General features: G+C 44.1%; 1 protein-coding gene across 1 annotated transcript in view; it reads left to right on the top strand.

Moving 5' to 3' along the window:
- Window positions 1-21,117, top strand: part of nlrc5 (NLR family, CARD domain containing 5) — a 201,130-nt gene that overhangs the window by 120,234 nt on the left and 59,779 nt on the right. The window contains exons 41-51 of the mRNA XM_052027934.1: window positions 869-952; window positions 1,739-1,828; window positions 4,101-4,184; window positions 6,688-6,771; window positions 7,528-7,611; window positions 10,216-10,299; window positions 12,357-12,440; window positions 13,029-13,112; window positions 13,935-14,018; window positions 16,621-16,704; window positions 18,317-18,400. Of these exons, the coding sequence (XP_051883894.1) occupies window positions 869-952; window positions 1,739-1,828; window positions 4,101-4,184; window positions 6,688-6,771; window positions 7,528-7,611; window positions 10,216-10,299; window positions 12,357-12,440; window positions 13,029-13,112; window positions 13,935-14,018; window positions 16,621-16,704; window positions 18,317-18,400 (930 nt within the window). The remainder of the gene's footprint in view (window positions 1-868; window positions 953-1,738; window positions 1,829-4,100; window positions 4,185-6,687; window positions 6,772-7,527; window positions 7,612-10,215; window positions 10,300-12,356; window positions 12,441-13,028; window positions 13,113-13,934; window positions 14,019-16,620; window positions 16,705-18,316; window positions 18,401-21,117) is intronic.

Here is a 21,117-nt window from a genome sequence, read left to right as displayed (position 1 = left end):
TCAGTCCCTCTTGAGCCTGTTCCATTGTTCAGTTGGATTATGACTCGTGTGTACCTCAACTCTTATCTACTTGCCTTGGTTCTGAAACTCCGGATAACATTGTCTAGGCAGCATTTACTTCACCATTTCTGGTCACCAGGAACAACATATAAGGTATTACTTCTACTTTAAGTTTACTGCTTTCAAGTAAGAGAAGCCAGGGATATTTTAAACGTTATCTCTGAAGGGTATAATTGAATTCAAAGTGTGCTGTTTTAGTGCCACCTTGTGGGCATTCTATCCCAGCATTGCACAGAGTGGATCTCTCTCTCTCTCTCTCTCTCTCTCTCTCTCTCTCTCTCTCTCTCTCTCTCTCTCTCTGGATTTTGCTCGTGATATTTGCATGCAAGTTTGGCTCACTTCAACGATGCACATTTACTTTTTAATGTGTGCACCCAGATCCCTCCCCTGCTGGACTCCAATGCTGCCTTCCTCACTTTCTTATTTACTGCTCTTGTCTCATTGGATTATTTGCTGTACATCTACCCAAGTGTTATTGATTCCCTCCCTGTACTGTCCACGTCGTTCCACTGACCCAGCCAAGCTGGCGGACTGTTTGCAGCTTGCAAGACGCGGCTGAGGTGAGAAGAATGGGGATTGAGGGCGTGGTCGCCTTCAGTGCTTTCAGCCCCACTGCTCCTCACACCCTCTGTGATTCCATTCCAGTGGGGTGCATCCTTTGGGTAGGGTGATGCCACTCCCCACTTCTGTCGCCACTGTGGTTACATACAATCCGCCCCACACAAATGAAGGAGGTGCTTCAGCGAGTAGCACGCGTGTTTGGCTGGTGCGCTGCTGCTCACAGGTTCTCTGTTTCCTCTCATTGCAGCTTGTCACACAACGAACTGGGAGAGGAGAGTGCCAGTGAACTGGGAAAAGTCCTTCTGGGCCTGGAACAGCTGAGGATAATCAAGTATGCTCCAAGATCAAATTTCTTTGCAGCATATTTACCCATTATACTGTATACCACAGCCTCGTTATAAAATGAAGCAAATCCTGTTTCCCATTTGCCACATACTCTGCTTAGCCCTTGTAAACTACGCAACACTATTACTGCATTTTCATACAATCATTCCTGGTGGATTGATTGACCAGCTTTTGGTACTGGGTTCACTTGCTTGAGGCAATAATCTGGATAAAATGGGAGTCAGGATGACGCTTCACTCCAGGCGATGGTTTAACCTGATCTTCTCATTTTTGCACCCATAAATGGAAAAATAAACATGTAAACTGTCATGAACTTATTTTGTTCTCCATTACGAGTTCCTAGTGGGATGGGGAATTCATTGCCCTCCCTAGTTGTCCTTATACAGAAAAACGACAATAATCTGATGTCCAATCATTCAGCATCTCGCTCACTGACATTTATGCCTGCACTCCCCTCGACAGCCCGGTCCCGGCGTTCCCGCACTCCCCTCGACACCCCGGGACCTCGGTGTCTGTGCTACCTTTAACACACCACTTTTCCCTCTGCACTAGTGTGGGTGTTAGTGACCAGACTCTGGCACCACTTTCCCCAAGTCCACATCATGTTCCATGAAACAGAGGCCAGTCTGTAACAAGTGATGTTGATTAGTGAACCTAACCTCAATGAAACCCACAGCCTATCAGTCTTGGAACCACCCAATTAGTATGCAGGCTTCGTCAATCGTGTTAAGTGTTGCCGTGAGGTATCAGCTGACTACTTTTGCTCTTTCAGTTTGCCCAGAATGACTGCAGCTGCCGGCTTGATGGAGACAAATGCGTTGGCAAGAGGACTCAGTAACTGCACCAGCCTGGAAGAGATAAAGTGAGTGAAACATCGCCTTGTTTATTCCTGATACCAGCCTTTGGCATGCAACCCAAAATGTATTTGGGGAAATTTTGCCAATGTGCAGATGAGAATTGGTTTGCAGAGTGTAATGAAAATAACATTTCAGAATGTCACCACGTTGCACTTGTTGAATGATATCAGGTTCATTGCAGGTATGGAAGTCTGAAAGAAAAGCTGAAATTTTTCAACAGATCAGATCAGAAGAGTACTTCAAGATCGGAAAGACAAATGTAACAGGATGGAAGGGGAGGTGCAGGGCAAGGGTGGGGGAAAATGTTATGGCCAAAAGGGAAGGTGAGTGATAGAATGGATGGAACGCGTAATGGACAGATGTCTGGTCTATAGTATATTTTTATGCTTTATCAAATGCAAATTGGATGTCATCAAGTTCAATGGAAAGTTAGGAATTCAAGAAAGAGATGAAAGCTAACATCTCAACTTCTGCAAAAACAAAGAACTCCAGAAACCTGAAAACAAAAATCAGATCTAAAATCAAACGGTGGGAATATAAAACAAAAACAGAAATTGTATGAAATGCTCAGCAGGTCAGGCAGCATCTGTGGGAAGAGAAATAGAATCGATGTTTCAGGTCAGAGACCCTTCATCAGTGCTGGGAATACTCAGCAGGTCAGGCAGCATCTGTGCAGGCAGAGAAACAGGCTTAATGTTTCAAGCCAATGTTCTTTCACCAGCATTGTTTGAAGGTGAGAGATAGGGTGGAAGGAGGCAGTGAAGGACAGGTGGCACAAGGCTCTGCAGATGCTGAAGTCTGGAGCAACATACATAAAATGCTCAGCAGGTCAGGCAGCATCTATGGAGGGAAATAAACAGTCGATGTTTGGGGTCGAGACCCTTCATCAGGACTGGCAGGTCATGGAAAGTGAGGCCCGGAGCTGTGGCGGAGACGGAGCCTGCAGGTGTCTCCGCGTGGCAGCGAGGGTGTCTGGTCCAGAGTGGGGTCAATGATCGAGGCAGAAGAACGAAACTGAGGCCTCAGTCAGAAAAACCACAATCTTAATGAATGACTAGAGTGGCTTTGTGGCCAAGTCCTACTCCTACCTCGCATGCTTTATGTTTTTTTTTACTGCAAAGAGGATAAGGTGAGAGAGGAGTGGCAATGGTCCCAGTAAAGAAGCGTTGTGAAAGTGAAGGTGAAAATGGTAACTGCAGAATCAGCAGAAGCAGCTGTGATCAGAGAAACAGGAGCAGTGATGATCATCTCCATGTACAGTGTGTAATATAGGTGGTCAAGGAGCAATGGATGAATGTGCCTGAAGGCTATAGGCTGGTTGCACTGATCTCTGTTGACATTAGTCTTTCCACAATTACACTGTAATCATTATTTTGAACTGAACTTACCTACGGAATCCACTCTCTCTTGCCCAAGTGTGGGTGAGGCGACTGTGTGTCACTCCCATGTTTCATTTGTCCAGCATTGTCTTTCACTTCCAGTCCTGATGCAGGGTCTCCATCTGAAATGTCGACGGTTCCTCCCCCCACCCCCTGCTTCAGAAGCTGCTGGACCTGCTCAGTTCCTCCAGCAGTTTGTTTCTTGGCTCCAGTTTACAGCATCTACAGTCTCTCATGACTCCATTATTTTTCACGTATCAGCCTGTAGTTTTCTCACTACCTCCTCATTGCTTCATCTCTGATTGTCCTCCTCCGAGCTCCACTTCCATCCACCTCATTCCAGTTTCGTGCTCTTGCCTTAATCACCACAGTGATTATAAGAGAGCAGGATGTGACCACTCCTTTGTTGACAGGGGCTGGCAGGATGTCACAGCAGAGCAGGCAAATCTCCTTAATCCTGAACGTGTCGGAAATGCATCAAACAATCCTGGTGAAAGAGCATTGGCTTGAAACATTAGCCCTGTTTCTCTCTCTGCACAGATGCTGCCTGACCTGCTGAGCTCCTCCAGCATTTTGTGTGTGTTATTTTTCATCTCTTATCTTTTCTTTTAAATTACAAACTCCCTGTTGAACTTAATGATATGACATTCACCTGTGCATTTGACACTGCAGAGAAATGTATGTAATGCTGGATAACATTTGCAAAATCCACTTGGATGATTAGACAGATTTGTCTGTGATGTTGAAAACACCAAAACAACGCTTCAATAAAACCTCTTTGATCCGTTGATTGATCAATGCTGTCTGATCCTTAATTAAAATGGGGCAACTGAATTAAAATGTAATAAAAAAGCAAAAGAAATCTTAATGCATACCTATTCTCTTTATTTCTGTGCAGTTTGGACTCCTTACCGCTCAAAGACAGCGGAACACAGCTGTTGGCCGAAGGGATACCAAGAATGACATATTTGAAAAGATTAAAGTGAGTTCCCTCAGGATTGTGTTCAAATCTGAACAAAGGCCAGCTGGGGAGAAAATTACGGGACAGACTTCACACGATGCAAGTAACTGGACAGGAAACACACACGTGCCCAAACTGACTGGTAGCTAAATTCCCGACATACTGAACAAAGAGACAAACTTTTGACTGGTTCCATGGTGACCCATCTCCATTCATTGCAGCTGTGCCTCCGTAACACACGCAATGCACTGCTGGTGAACTGATCGTTTCAGAAATTGCCAATGTTGTTGGTTTAATGACAGGTGGGCAAACCATGAAGCTCAAGTTATAAATGGGCAGTGTGGAGAACCATCTCATAAAGAGTTTTACAGGAGGTGATCACTCAGTCCCTCCCCTAAGCCCTGTTAAATGTAACCTTTGAACAATTTATCCATTTGGTTTTAAAGTTATGTTGGAAAATGTGCCCACCACAGTCTCTGAGGGGGAATGTAATGTCCTTTTGCCTACAGAGGTGTGTTCCTAATCTGTCTCTTTATTCTTAACTTTATGATCTCTTATTACCAATGCATTCCCACACAGTGCAAGTAGATTTTTTTTAGCAAAGGATGAAAGGTTACCAAGGATAGATGGAATGTGTTGAGGTCAACCATGATCATATTGAATGGCGTAGCAGTTTGAGGGGCCGAATGGCCTACTCCTCCTCCTACTCCAAATTTGTGTGCTGAGCCTCTAACTTCCAGGGTTCATGGATGTCTGGTGAAATTCCATCTGCAGCACATTTTTCCCCTTAAAATAGGGATTAAGTCTCTCCCCCGTTTTGGTGAGTTGCAATATTAGTGTCAGCTAAGCACAAGAGACTGACTGCGCAGTGTCCCTGACAGCTGGTGTTCCATTTCTACTCTAGTAACGCACACAGTGCTGAATCAGAAGATCATGGGTTCAAGTCCCACTCCATGCCTTGAGCATGTAATAGAGGCATAAAATCATACAACACAAAAACAGGTCCTTTGTCCTACCATATCTCTGCTGACCATTAGGAATCCATTGAGACTAATCCCATTAACCAGCACTTGATCGGTAGCCTTCCATACCCTGGTGATTCAAGTGTTCATTTGGATGTTTTTTAAATGTTGTGGAAGTACCTGATTCTGCCACTCCCTCAGGCAGTGCGTCCCAGGTTACAACCATCTTCTGGCTGGGCAAGAAAATTCTCCCTCAGATCCCCTCTAAGCCTCTTCCCCCTTCTCTCTGTCAGGTCCGCTTCAGCCTTCCCCGCTCCAGGGAAAACAAACCTAATCTAGCCTGTCTCTCCTCCTAAGTGAAACACTCCATCCCAGGCAACACCCTCAATCCAGGCTGGAACTTAAGTGGTCAGGGTACATTAGTGCTGAGGAAGTGTTGTGCTCTCAGAGGTGCTGTCTTCAGAGAGATGTTCAACCAAGGCCTAACCTGCCCTCTCAGGTAGCTGTAGGAGATCCCACCGTGCTATCCACTCAAGAGCAGGGAGTTTCTGGTGGCCCAATGTCAGGTAGCACCACCAAAACCGTTCCCTGGTCATATATCCTTTACTTTTGTGAGTCTCCAGTACTGTGATCCTCACAGAAGCAGCGATGCTGAACACCTCCGCAGTCAGCAGGTGTACCGGAGGAAGGCCTCAGGTATTTATTGCATGGGGATGTGGTCTGAGGCAAAAGACAAATCGCCCCATTTTCAGGGTATTAGAAAGGGATCTGAAAGGCTTCTTTGATTTATTGCAGTGGGAAAGTCCAGCAGGTGACAGAAGTGACACATTGGCTGTGGATAGGGATGGTCAGTAGCTTCAACAGCTCTCTGGTAGAGGCAGTCCTGGTTTTGCAAAACCAGAGGCCCCTGCGTCGTCGCCCACTGACACTTTCAGTAATGATACACGTGGCATTATTATAAGCTGGGTGAGCTTATTTAGGCATTGATGGAATGCAGTACATGGTATGGCCTCGTTGCATACCAATAGCATATTGGTTTATTATTGTAACATGTACCGGGATACCGTGAAAAGCTTTTGTTTGCATGCCATCCAGACAGATCATACCACACATAATTACCTTGAGGTGGTGAAAAGAAAATATAGATGAAAGGATCCAACCAACAGGACAGTTATCTTCCTGCTGTTTGTGATCTCTGGTGTCCCATTATATCCATGAGAGGCAGTATGCCCAGGGGTCCTGAAGCAAGCTATTCGCCAACATCAGTTTGAGTCAGCGAGATCGAAAGATAATGAAGGAAGAGAAATTACAAAGCAAAGGGGAGGAGCCACCATATACAGATAATGCAAAAACAAACACAGGTTGCCGTCCCTAATTTTGTTTTAGAAAATTGTCCCTCTCTACAGTTAGGCCAACTGACGGCAGTTTATGTACTTCTGCATTGAGATTATAAAGGAAAGTTAAAGGAGAGCTACTATTGAGAAATTCAAACCTTTTCAATGTCTTGTTTGTATCTTCAAGTATTTTGTAAGCATTAAAATCTTCCACTTTCCTTCTCTTAGTCTGAAGTCTAACTTCATTGGTTGCAAAGGGGCAGTGGAGCTGGCAAATGGACTGAAATACAGCACTATGATGGTAGAAATCAAGTGAGTACAAAACTACCTTGTGCCTAGCCAATGATGCACAGTCTTATTTAATTAGCTTTGAGCATATATTTGCCTATAACTGTATCTTGTGCCACAGAGTAAGGGTAAAATCCAGGCGGAAACTCCAGTACAGTGCTGCAGGTATGATGCACTGCTATGGGTGAATGTGAAAGATTTCACTGCAGTGGGTGAATGTGAAAGATTTCACTGCATTGTGTTGAAGAAGGGCAAGGGAATTCCCACACCCCCCCACCTCCCAGGGTCCTGGTCAATATTTATCACTCAGCCTGTGGGATCTTACTTTGCTCCAATTGGTTGCCACCTATCCTACATTACAACAATGTCTACATTTCAGTTGTACATCATTAGTTATAAAGCATGCTGTCTAGGGCATTGCAATAAGTCTGTTCAGTTTGAAATCCAGCGACTTTGATGTGTAGTTGACGAGCACGTACCAGTTCTTTCATAAACACTGGTTCTCCCAAAGTGTCAATAAACAAAGACTTTCCACATAATTGGATTAATGGTTTGTTACTAATATCGCAGTGCGCACTGTCAACGTAATGAAGTGAATCCAGCCAGTCTGGTATGAATATAATCTCACTAGCATCAAATGCATACCATGTCATCAAAAACCAAGTCATAGCAGAAGTGAACCACACACTTTATCATCTCGATTTTGCACTGTGACTGGGCTGAGCCTTGGTTTGTGAAAGTGGTGAGCTGTCTGTAAATGCATTGTCTGTTCCCATCCAGTTTGAGTGACAACTATATGGAGGATGTGGGAGCAATGAAGATTGCTGACGTACTGCCCCTTATGAAGAGTTTGACGATACTGAAGTAAGTGGCTGTGTTCTGATCCTTCATTTATTTCTACCAGCTCTTGCCTCATCGCTCAGTTGGTCCAGGCAGCACACAGTGTGTGGGGACAAGCCTCTGAGAGAAGGATGATCCTAGTTTCATTATTAGTCAGTGTTGAGTTTAATAGCCTCCCTTGTCACTCCATGATTAGCCTCTGCACCCCATCGTGTCCTCAGGAGGGGAAAGCCAGCAGTGCCTCTGCTTCTGTTATTTTGTGTGGGTGTTAAGTCGGGCAGAATTGCAGTGAGCTGTGATGTTCTCCACGTGCACTGTCCAAGCTCAGATGAAGAGTGGAGTCCACTTGGCCTCTTGAGGGAGGGCTACTGGCTTCTGCGACCTGGGCTCCCCATCAGAAGACAGCACTTATATACAGGAAAGTCCAGGCCAGTTTACACTTCCAAGTCCTTCAGCCTTGTTTTCATGGCTATAATACAGTAGGTGTATTTTGGGGAGCCTTATGGGGTTAAACAGAGGCAGAATCTTTACCCCCTCGAGCCTGTACTACCACTCTGTGAGAGATCAGTAACCTAACTCTATATCCCTTAATACCTCCAACTATCCATCTGATAGCTGACTGGAACATGCAACTGGACAGATTCTCACCAGGACGCTGTTAGAATTGAATAGCCAGTTGAATGGGAAACTGGATAAAGACGCCTTTGGCGGAAATGAGGCCTGGGGCAGACCAGCCATGATCATTTTGAGTGCTGGGGCAAATCCGAGGGACCGAGTGGTCTACACCTGCTCCTTTTCACTTGTATTCTTATGTACAGAGATTCAGCCAGAGAATGTGGCCTTGTGATGGATTGAAAGGTGCCTGCCCCAACACTGGATGTCTGGATACCAGCGCAGTTTGCAGTCGTTGTGGCAGAAGCCCTCTTGAACAGCCGAGGGATCTTGACTGATCATTGTCAATCTCCATATAAGTGACTTGTGTCCTCACTCCAGCTCCTTTTACGTTCAGTAAATAGCTGCACTCTATTCAAAGCAGAACAGTTCAGGGGCTGGAGACACAGGAGATGCAGATGCTGGAATCTGGAGCAACAGACGGTCTGCTGGAGGAACTCAGTGGGTCTAGCAGCATGTCACAGTCCTGATGCAGGGTTTTCCACACAAAGCATTGACAATTCCTTCCCCACCCACCACCCCCACCCCTCTGCTCCCCCACAGATGCTGCTCGACCTGCTGAGTTTCTCCAGCAGATTGTTTGTTGCTGCTGTATGGAAGGTGTCTGTCTGCACAACGGTCATGGATTCACATTGCCCGCCTGATCATTCACATCAGTATATGTTAACAGGTGTGGGGAGAGGGAAGATGTATTGGTGTTGCAGTTGTTTGCAGAATGGGGGAGAGATATTTGAGGGGAGAGCTTTAATTCTTCAACTAGTTAATGTGTCCTTAAGAGAGAGAAAATGGAACTGTGGAGAATAGAAAAATGGGATTTGTCTCCTTGATGCACGAATTCTTTTTTTTAGAAAGTTTTCCTGGTACAATCTGAAACATGCATAAATTAATTTGATATCTTTTACATCAAATTATTTAACTTCATCATTTTTTCATGAGGAATCTAAACAACTGCAGCCTGTGTCAAAATCTTGTCCAGACTTAACCTGATATAAATGTTCCAAGTGTTCAGTAAAGGTTAAGATGAGGAAGTAAAGGTTAAGATGAGGACTCAAGCTGCATTCCATCAAATCAGACTGGATGATTAGTTCCTCTCAATGTCGGACATCCAGTTATTTATTCCCAGGAGTTCTTTTCCAAGGATATTCATGGAATTGCAGCTGCCTGAATCAAAGAGTTAGGAACTTCGAGAGATATCATTCAAGCCACCAGAAAGAAAGGCTTTATTTATCATCCCGTTTGAAACAAATAGCTCAGTGTTTAGCAACACACAATCTGCTGGAAGAGCTCAGTGTGTCGAGCAGCTTCTGTGGGGAAAAAAGGAATTGTTGACATTTCAGGTTGAAACCCTGCACCAAATTGTTTGTTGCTCCAGGTTCCAGCATCTGCAGTCTCCTATGCCTCCTAGCTCAGTGTTTAGATTGCAGCCTTATACTTGAAGAGCTCAACAGAGGATGTATACTGTAAGCACATCTGAATGTTGTGACAATTATTTATTTGCATAATAAACTCTTGCTTAGCCTGGAGATAGCTGGATAATATCTTTACAAACCCCTGACACAGCTAAAACCAGTTCAGTTCAAACCATGTGTGCATTAACCATTAAATCACATGTACAAAGTAGGGCAGCCCAGTCCAACTAGTTTTGCAACCTAGGGACAGGAGTAGGTCATTGGTCCCTGGGCCCCGTTCTGACCTTCAATTAAGTTTTCCAGACATCACCCCCAACATCGTCCTCAGTGAGTTTCACTAATTTTCCAGTACTATGGAATTCTTCATCACAGGAAGTAGTTTCTATCAAATCCTTTAATCATCTCAAATGCCTCAATTAGATCACCCTTTAATATTCTGCGCTGAAAGCAGTGCAAGCCTCATCTAGGTATATTAAGCGTATTAATCAAGGGAGCTTTACATTCGGTATGGTGCAATGATTGTAACCTTTTGTGTCTCTCCCAATAGCCTGACGCAAAACAACATCACAGCGATCGGTGGAGAGAGACTGGCAGAAGCCCTCAGGCTGTGCCCATCAATGGAAGGGGTTCAGTAAGTGCAGTGCATTGTCACATTGATTGGTCACGGTATGAACCAATACACTCCGCTTGCCTTGAAGAGTGAGTGTCGGTATCACGTTGCCTTCTCCTGAGCTTTACTTTTGGAAAGGGTTTGGGTTGTCATCTGCGACATTCCAAATGGCTGCCGGTCTCAGCTGAGGGGTCAGTTGCAGGAGGCATTCGGTTCTCCTCTGCCTAAATATTCCTTGCACCAGGTGCAGACTCGGGCAGATGTAGGAAGGATGTTAATGAAGAGACAGTGAAATTGGGTTGATATTAAATTTAAATAGACTGAACAATTCTGAGAAGGAGGGCTACTTCAGAAAGCCATCTCCACCCATGAAGCAGTCTAAAGCATTAAAAAGTGCCATCCAGAGGGCAGAGGACCTTGTGTATAGCATGAGCGCAGAGGACTGGGACAGAGTGGCTGTGGGTCCAGTCCGTTTGTCTGACGGTTGCTAACAGTAGCTATTGGTCCGCGATGTTTTTGAAAGGAGGCTGCCCAGCCCACTGCATCCTCGGGTTATGCCCAGCCCACTGCATCCTCAGAGTGAGAAGGTGCACCCACAATTCGGGCCACAGCTGTCTACAGACACCCCCAACCTTCAGCTCCTGATATCCAAAGAGCAGGAGCCATGACTCAACATCTAGGCCAGGAGGCAGCCTCCTCTCCAAGTGGGTGTATCAGAGCCTGTAGAGAGGAGTTGGTGCCACCCTGGTGAGTAGTCAGAGGCCATTCAGCCCATGTTGGCCCCAGCAGGAGCAGTGCCATCAATCCTTGTTCCCCTTTAGCCTCAAACTTCATCTCTCCTTTGGTTCTTTTGCCATTTACCTAGGGGAGGATTAATTTACTGGCCGGCAATTAATGAACTTGCATGTCATTGGGATGTGGGATGAATTCAGAGCACCCAGGGGAAACCCATGTGGTCAAAGGGAGAACGTGCAAACTCCACACGGACAGCTCAGGATCGCATCCAGGTCCCCAAGCTGTGAGCAGCAGCACTAATTGCTGTGCCACCAGGCTGCCAAGGGCATTGAGAGCATCAGTTTGGCAATTCTGTACTTTTCTTCAATGTATGTTCAATCTAAGGCACGGCACAATGTAGTTAGAGGAATCTGCAGAGTTGTCCAGTGCTATGTCTGGTCAGCAGGACAAATGAGGGAGTGGGGAGTTTCGGGGAGCAGGGAAAGGAATCCACTGGTGTACCTTACCTCGGAAAGAGAAGCCCCACCTGCACTGGACCAGAGGTATTTTCCATCTCCCTCTCCTTTGTTGTGGGTGTGAGGACTTGTATCCCCTCACTGGCAGGCTGAGCAACCTCCTCCAGACACTTCAGCCCAGAGAATTCCAATTGGGAATCTACCTGATGCCAGTATAGACAACTGAAGGCACCAGGGATAATTAATAATCGGCACAAAAGCTCAGGAAAATCAAAGCCCCAGCTCAGCAGAAGGGAGAAATCAAGAAAAGTCCTAAGGTGAACAAGCTCAATGACCTTGACAGTTCTCTCAATACAAAACCCCACCTGGCCATTAAATCAGCGGCAGGGAGGGAACACAAAGTGAAATCCAAGATCTTTCTGCTCTTGCAGTTCAAATTCTAGATTCTGGCTCTGATCCTTCTGAGCACAAGGCAGAGAATTGTACCCATGATTTTACAAACCAGGCTTTGGATAAACAAATCCATTAATTCCTCCTCACCACCTTGGATCATTGGTTTGAGAGGAACTGTAATCAGTGCCAGTTCAGAGGCACCATTTCCATCAAGTTTCTCACACGGTGTCAAAATGAAAGTTATTGCCTCTTATCCCTGCAAATTAGTCAAATCCTAATGTTTATCCTTCAAATTTTAAAACTTTTTTGCTCCTATTGAAATCAAATCATGTAAGAAATGGAAAGTACTGTCCTAGGTTTGAAGCTAAGCTAAATGCATTTAGCTTAAATATTGGCCAAGGTGCTCTTGCTTGTCATTGCCATACTGATATAACACTTTTCCTTTATATAGCTATTGAATATTGATTGCAATTTTTTTTAAAAACAAACATATAGCTTGTCGAGGAACAGGATCGGTGATCAAACTGCAAAGAAGTTAGCCAAAGCCCTTCCAGAGATGCCTTGTTTAAAGATTCTGAAGTAAGTGTTGCATTGCATTCACTGTATGCCTGTTTGCTGTGACTAAGAATATCAGTGTTCTTGGTGCAGGTTATTAAGATTCAGACTGTTTCTAGTTAAGGGACTATAATCAGTTGGCGTGAGCAAGGTGTGTTGGTATTTTTCACTCTGCAAGTTACACTGATTCACCACAATCTGTAGCCTGGGTTTTATAGCCAGGAGAAGTCCAATAGTGCATTAGAGTGGAATGGAGTCGGTGTGAGTGAAGGGGAGACTGTAATGCAACCCAACATCTGAATCCTGGTGTAAAACTAATTTTATGCATTGAAATTACAGACCAGCCACGTGCTGTATCTTAATCCAGGATTCTACCCAAACCTGTATGGTTCCCACCCACAGTTGGGCTTGGCTGAAGTTGACAGTTTAAACTGAATAAATAACAATCGAATAGCTAAACACCTGCAGATATTGGAAACTTGAAATAAAAACACTGAATGCTGGAAATGCTTCACAGGCCAGGCAGCTGCTGTGTTGAGAGAATCAAAGTTAATGTTTCTGGCCAATAACTTTGCATTGTATATTATCTAATCTGTCTGCCTTCCTGTTCAGCCTTCATTCCTGTGACATTGGCGCTGATGGTGGATTAAGCCTGGCACAGGGCCTGGTGTTGTGCCCAAACCTCAGAGAGATAAGGTGAGGAATTCACTCTCTTGTTAACAGAGTCTAAACTGATTGGTGCCACTTTGATGTTAAAAATGAAGAACAACCTGTTAGAAACATGATATTTCCTATACCGAGGTCTTGAATGCTAAGTGTTGTTATTGACTCGTCACCATGAGGCAAAAATAGCATTCTTTAAAGGATAAAAGAGAAAGGTATACAATTTCTCTGGTGAAAGAAGTACGTTTCTGTTGAGAAAATCTGACCAGTTCATCAAGACAAGCAATATGGTGGTAATCTGTAATCTTAAGAAGTACTCTACAATTAGCTGCAATTAGAAATGTGTCAGTAAACACAATAAATTGGTATTCTCCCAGTCCTTTGGCTGGCAGATCATTATGTGCCAGAACTTCCTTTTCCCCTGCTCACCCCCTCCTGCCTTAGAGCCAATCTTTATAAACCCGCCATTTCAGTCATCATGACATCATCAGCCTTGGTTAACACTTCATAGGAGTTTCATTGAACACAAAGTTGTTGCTGAGCGACGGGTGGAAGTGTTAGGGTAGGTGACCAAAGGCTTTGTTAAAGAGATGGGCTTTACGAAGCATCTTAAAGGAGGGAGGAAAGTCAAACCAGGATAGCTGCAAGTATGGCTGCCGACGGTGAACTGATTAAAAAGGCCAGAATTAGAGGAGCACAGATATCTTGGTGGGTTGAGATTGCAGACATAAAGAGAGGTTAGGACTATATAGGGAAGGGGTCCATATTGGCTTGAATGTTAATGCATGTCTGGTTCTGCCCTGTTGGTACTAAATGCTGTTTTACTTTCATGTCTATTTCCTTTTCTCCCTGCAGCTTGGCTGAAAATAACATTGGGACTGAAGGAGCAATGGAGCTTGCTCTGGCGCTACGAAGCCTGAAGTCTCTAAAGAAGTTGAGGCAAGTGTTCCGACCCAATGCACATGAGATTGATTGGAGACTCCATGCCTCATAATGATCAGTGTATCTGCAGTTTATCATGGCTTCACTTTAAATCTGCACTCCAGATTTTAAGCTTTCAAAAGTTTTGAAATTGTTGTTAAATAAGAAAATATTTTCTTTCTGTGTTCAAACCCAACATCGAGTTCCCATTGTCATTTTTGTGCAGGTCAGACTGTTAGAAACACAGATTCCCTTCCTTAAAGGAGAAGTGAAGCAGCTAGGCTTTATAGTGCTTTTACTGTCACTATTCCAGATTTTTATTTTATTAGCTTAATTCCCCAGTTGCTATGGTGGGATTTGAACTTGTGACTCAGGATCATTATTCCAGTTATAAAACCATTGGGTGACAGTACCCACATGTAGTGCACTGCATGTAATATCTTCACACAGCAAATTATGGAAATCTCCAGTTCTTTACTGGGACTAGGTCAGTTGAAAATTTCAACACAGATTTTTAACAGTAGTTAGAAGTTAACAGTTAGCAGTAATTAAGGTATTAGTAGATATAAGATTAAGATGCCCAGACATGCAATCGTCTGTCATGCTTCAGTGACTGACAGAGTTGGCTGAGTCAGAAGCTTGTGGCTCAAGATTTTATCCAGAGACTTGAAGGCAAAATTCCAGGCTGACCCTACTTAGCAGTGTACCGAGAGACTGCGGCCACTATTGACCGTATCATTCTTCAAAGAAACATTAAGACCAAGTCCTTGTCTGCCCTCTCACATCTGGACAAGAGAATTGCTATGGCATTAATTCAGTGAACAGCAAGGAACTATCCCTCAACATCATCACCAAATAAATTATTGGTCATCTGTGGGGGCTTGCTGTGCAGTGATGAGCTGCCAAGTTTCCTCCAGAAGGATAATGACTACATTTTATAAGTACTTTGTTGGTCATTAAGCACTTTGGAATGTGCTAAAATAGTGAAGGGTGCCACAGAAATGCATTCGCTCTTTCATCGGAGTCAATTGGCTCAGTTGTGATCTGATTTAAAGGCCATACAGGCTCAAAAGGCTGAATGGCCGACTGCTTTATTCACTAATCCACTTCAACATGGTCTTGCAGTAACAATGACAGAGCAGGCCATGTCAGGAATCACTAACGTCTGTGTAGATCACGGAATGAGTGCTTTGCCTGCTGGTGTGATGATCTTGGATGGCTAACCACTTCCCCACTTGCACCTAACCCCTGGTGTTAAAGCATCACGTTCCTGATGAGTTCTTCAGAAACCAGGTCTTTTAAGCTGACAGACTGAGGTTAGAAGAGTTTATTCTCGGGGCAAGACGTGGTGAGCCCCAGATCCCCTGTCACTTTTCACACAGCCCTTTGTTTTGAGCTAACATGCTGTGAGGCTCTGTTTTTCCTCTGTTTTGAGACAGGGGATACAGTAAACGGGAGCATCACCTATTTCCCAGTAGATCTGCAGTGGTGATTCTCTAACCAGTTAGCTGATTAGGGGCATTTCACCAGGAGGGTCAAAAACTAAAACAAAGTGTGAAAAGAGGCAGTTTCCGGAGTGTGAGCATTTACTTTGCACCTCAGTGCACCAGTTACTTGGAGGCAGCAAATGAGTCCTCAGTGAATGTTACAGAAAGTGAACTGTCATTGGGTAATTGGAGGGTACAATGTCTAATAATGCGGCTTGGACCTTATCTCACGTACCTGATAACATTAACGGCCCTATATAATTGCAAGTAGTAGTTTTTGTTGTTGTTGTTGTTAGCTTGGCCCCTTGAGATGGAGAGTGTAGATGGAAAATTGACCACATCAGGATTCATTCCCTCTCTGTACCAACTGGCGAATCTGTGAACAAGAAATTATTTGCAGGACAAATGACCTCACCTACAGACTCAGGAAGGTGCAGCAGTTTCAGATAGCAACCCTGCTGAGGGACGTAGAATAAGGAAAGAAACCCAAATGATTTCTCTTTCAATTTTATCCTCTAATATTCTCCTCAAAGAAAACAAGTCTCGGGATTATGAAAACACACTGCAGTGTAAAGCATATGCTAATTTATGCATCATTAGAAATAGTAAAAGCTATTAGCAGTACATTATTTTTAAAGTTTCACCAATATGCATTTGTAGCACTGGGAATCAGATCTTTTGAGTGCTCCCAACTCCCTGTGTGGCAGATGGTAAGTGCCCTTTCTGCTTTAGTGCAAGTAGGGCCTGTGTTCCACTTCTGGTCTGTGTTTAGCTGGCTGTTAGCTCAGGTGATCATAGAGGCCACTTACCAACACACTGTAGAGAATGTAAAAATTATCAGCCAGGGCTCCCTGCTCTTGGAGGCTAAGTTGAAAATATACAGTGGTATGCTCACTGAGGGAGGCAAGATCTAACTTGGCCATTGCTGCACAGCCTGCTGATTTTGATTGTTTAGGGTCACACCTGAGGAACACTTGCCTAGGAAATGAACCAAGGTGGTTGGGGTGGTGTGGGAGGTGAAGGGGTGGGTAGGGACACTGGAATCTATGGAACATGCTCTTTCCCCAGAAGAGAAACCAGTATCCATTGTTCAGGGTACTGGGATCTACTAACATCGGCATTCTCTCTTCCAGCCTTCAGTTGAACAGGATAGATAACAGCATGGCTGAAGAGCTTGCAGCTGGACTTGTATGCTGTCCCACTGTTGAAGAGGTCATGTAAGTGTTAAATTTTTCAAATGCAAAGTGTCTGTGTGCCTGCTGGCAGCTGCATACTTAAAGTGAAGCTTTGGCTAATGTGGTTGTCATGGTTTTAATCAACAATATCGAGCTGGCAGGCACTTTTAGAGTTAGTTGCATAAAGGTCAGTGTAGCAGAATCCATCCTGCTACTCCATCTCCTCAGAAACTATGTAAATTCACAATTTTTTATTTTGTTTAGAATGCTGACGAGCTTTCTCTGTTCTCTGAATTTGAACATAGTGGAGCAGCCAACATATCCGTTTAAGGTGTTCACCTCATTGCTGCCGGAAATTGGAGAGCAGCAGTGAACATCCGGCTTTCGTTGCCAAAGTCAGTGACATCCAATATATTCATATGTACAGCTCATCCTGTCCTGCTACATTTCTTCAGCGCCAGTCAGGCTGCCATGCACAATAGTAGAAGCTTTTATCTTTCTTTGCATTATAGGAGTGGTTCATCCAGATGTATGCCTCCCATTGCAGACTGATGTTTGGTTTATAATTCTGGACCACCTTAGCAATGGGCATAATACACTTCTCCACAATTTATTGTTAAGCATTATTTATATAAGGGATGTATGTATCATAGAATCATACAGCATTGAAACAGGCCGTTTAGCCCACCGAGTCTGCACTGACCATCACCCATTTATACTAACCCTACAATAGTCCCATTTATTCTTCCCTCATTCCCATCAACTCTCCCAGACTCTGCCACTCACCTACACACAAAGGGCAATTTGCAGTGGCCTATTAACCCACAATCCGCATGTTTTTGGGATGTGGGAGGAGACTGGAGCGCCAGAGGAAACACGGACAGTCACAGGAAGAATGTGCAAACTCCACACAAACAACACCGGAGGTCATGACTGAACCCGTGTCGCTGGAGATGTGAGGTAGCAGCTCGACCAGCTGTGCCTCCCTTCACGTGGAGAAGTGTTGGAGGAGGAGGGTATGGTTAACCTTTTCAAAAGTTGCAGGCAGGTCAAGAATTGTGAGGTGGGACGGATTAGCCTTGTTAAAGTTCACAGGATGTCAATAGTGATCTTGCCGAGAGATGTATCAGCCTCGGGTAGTGACAGAAACCTGACTGAAAGGATTCAAACAAAGAGTTCCAGGAAAGTGGAACCAGTATAACTGGGTGCTTGGTGGTTGGCACTATATGGCACTATGACTATCATCACCCAATTTAAGTTGTGTTCCATCCAGAAAAGTTGAAATCAAAGCATGAAGGCATGGATTTAGTGTACCAGAGCTGATGACGTGACTTCAGTCCTTGCAAGCCAAGTCTTGGGATCTCAAATAGATCTACAAAATCTCAAGAAGACCAGGGCTGTGGTGTTGATTCAGCAACTGTTCTGTGCAGATGGCATCCCCACTAAATGCAGGAACATTGCTACTTGAAAGCTTTCTGCTATACTAAGGCCAAGTGTTGAATCCAGAGCTGCCTTCTACTTGGAGCAGAGTTAGGAGTTCCAGATCATTTCCATTGCAGGTGGAAGGCCACTGGCCTGCAACTTTTGGGAAATCCTGAAGAAAGATGCTCATGAAAATTCTAAATATACCTTTTTTTCCTGCTCTTCCTTGCAGCTTGTCCTGGAATAATATCAGCGACGAGGGGACAGCGTGGCTGGCTGAAGTACTACCCAGAATGCGGTGTTTAAAGAAACTTGAGTGAGTACAACACTGAGGCTTCGTGACAGATAATGTTTGTGGGGCTCTAGATTGGCTCCTGAGGGTCAACAACAAGGCTCTTAACATTCAACAGGTATAATCACATGGTAAGAACAAATAACAACACAGGATTCAGACATCATCATGCATTAGTTAGGTAGCGACTGTTTGTGTGTTTTAGAAGCTAAGCAATTCCTCTGGCAGAAGTAGGGCCCAGCCAGTTTGCCTGATAAATATATGAGGCTACTGAGGGTTCCAAATGCACAGCACTATACTAAAAATAGGAGAGCTTTCCTTTCAGGTAGTCAAAATATCATGGTTGTATAGGATTACATAAGATACCTAGTGCAGAAACAGGCCACGTGGCACAACCAGTCCATGCTGGCATTAATGCTCCACTTGAGCCTCCTTTTGACTTTTACTCATCTAAATCTATCTCTGTCACCTTCATTACCCTTCACCCTAATGTGCTTGTCCAACCTTCCTTTAAATTCCTTTGGCTTCAAACATTCCCTGGGGGAGCGATTTCCACATTCTCACCCCCTCACTGGCTGGAGAAGTTTCTTCTGAATTTGTTATTGGATTTCATGGTTACTATCCAGTTACGCTTTTCCCCACAAGTGGAAAAGGTCCCCACCATCCACTCTATGAACCTCTGTTAGGCCATCCCCCAGCCACCTTTAAGAGAAAAGAGAACCAGTTTTCTCATCCTTTCCTGATAACGTATCCCATGTTTTCTGGTATTACCCTTGTAAATCTTCTCTGTACGCATTTCAATGCCTTTATGTATCCTTTTCGCAATATGATGATTAAACGAGACACAGTACTTCAAGTATAGGCTAACCAAGGTTCAGGTTTTGCGTAACTTCCCTACTTTTCAATTCCATTCCTCTAGAAATAAACCTGGAACTTGTTTTGCTTCCCCTCTGGCCTTGCTCATTCTGTGTTGCAACATTTAGTTATTGGCGTAATTGTGCTCTGAGATCTCATTGGTTCCTCGACCCCACCTGCATGGTACCGTTTTTGTGGTTGATGCTATATAAATCCATGTTCCGTTTTAAAATATTATATTAGCAGCTGGAAACGTATGTAGAGATGAACATAAATACCATGCATGTTCTGTCAACTAGATGCTTATGACTGAATTTGTAAGCTTTTTCTGGAGCATTAACTCCAGTACATCCCAAAGTCAGAGAAACCAGTCAGCTACCATTTCCACATGGTCCTGTGGGTGGCAGTGTTTAGGCAGTGAGCTGAGACTTGGTTAATTTGAGCCAGATCTTGCTGGCTATTGCTGAGAGTTCTGATGGGAACTGGCAGTAGTTTGTCCCAGACATCCATTCATAAGCTATTGAATTTGGAGCCCAGTGGCAGAGCCCAATTTTGCTGCATTATGTTGGGGAATCACCTGTCCGGGCCAGCATCTATTAGCTTCAATTGGGATTGTAGGCTAAAAATTTAAAAGGCAAAATTGCTTTATTTAAACTATTTCACTTAACATTAACATTTATGAGTTTTAAAATCTTTTATTGTTTATATTATTTATTTAAACTTCAATATTTTTAAATGCCTCTCAATGTTAAATACATTGAAAAGCTATAAAATCAATTACAGTGTTTACAGCCTGCTAAGTCCCCCTCCTAACTTCGATGGTGGGTACAGGCTGTCGGGGACATTTTGGGGACAGAGCCAAGTCATTGTGCTGCCCCATCAGTGCAGAATGGGCAAGCCCAGTGATACAGGTCCTCTGCATCCAGCAAGGTAAGTGTCGGTGCAGGGGTGTGGGGTCCCTGGGTGGTAATTCCACGTGTTGGGCACCATGATGGCATGGTCTTGCTTCTTGCATTGACAGCTGTGTTTTGTTCACTGCAGGATTCTTCTCTCCCCTGTGTGTACATTAATTCTCTAATATGCCAACAGAGATCAAAGTGGATCCCGTCAACCCTATAACAAATTCCTACGGCCCCAGAAACTCCATTGATTGCTGTTCAACCATATCCCTGTATCACTCCGCTTCTGTGAATATTGACCCATCAGCAATCAATCTCCTACTGCCAGATGCAGGGATAGAAGTGAATGTTGAGGAAACATCGCCTCAGGGAAAAACTGGGACATTACTATTTCATGTACACTGTATATTTAAAATATGGAAATATTTCAACATCAAAACATTCTCAAAAAACATTTACTTTGAGGTTATTTGGAATACAAAATCCTGAGTCCAGTTACCACAACCAATCATCCGAACAATTCCCTGCATTCATCCCAACTATTTTTCTTACTTTATTATATTAATGTGACATTTATTGTCAATCTCTTAGTTTTTTCTGTCGCTCTTTCCCTGCCCCTCACTTTACATCTTTTAAAAGGTCACCACTGATCATTTTAAATGGGAGATTCAAATAACCACTGTGAACTTAACAGGCAAGGAATTGTTTCTATTTTTTCAGTAGATAAACATGTTGTAGTTAGAACAATTGCTGTTATTGAGATCTGAGCCCCTAACTTTGGTTTGGGTTCCACTTGGACCACTTGACTCCAGACCTAATCACAACCCAAGTCCAGACGTGGACTGAAGAGCTGAACTCCAGAGGTGAGGTGAGAGTGATTGCCCTTGCCTTCAAGACAACATTTGACCAAGAGCGGCATCAAGAAGCTCCGGTGAGACTGAAGTCAATGAGAATCGAGAGGAAATTGCACCACTGATTCACACAGAG

Source organism: Pristis pectinata, chromosome 13, assembly GCF_009764475.1.
Source record: "Pristis pectinata isolate sPriPec2 chromosome 13, sPriPec2.1.pri, whole genome shotgun sequence".
NCBI lineage: Eukaryota > Metazoa > Chordata > Chondrichthyes > Rhinopristiformes > Pristidae > Pristis > Pristis pectinata.
This window is presented reverse-complemented; position numbering and strand designations above follow the sequence as displayed.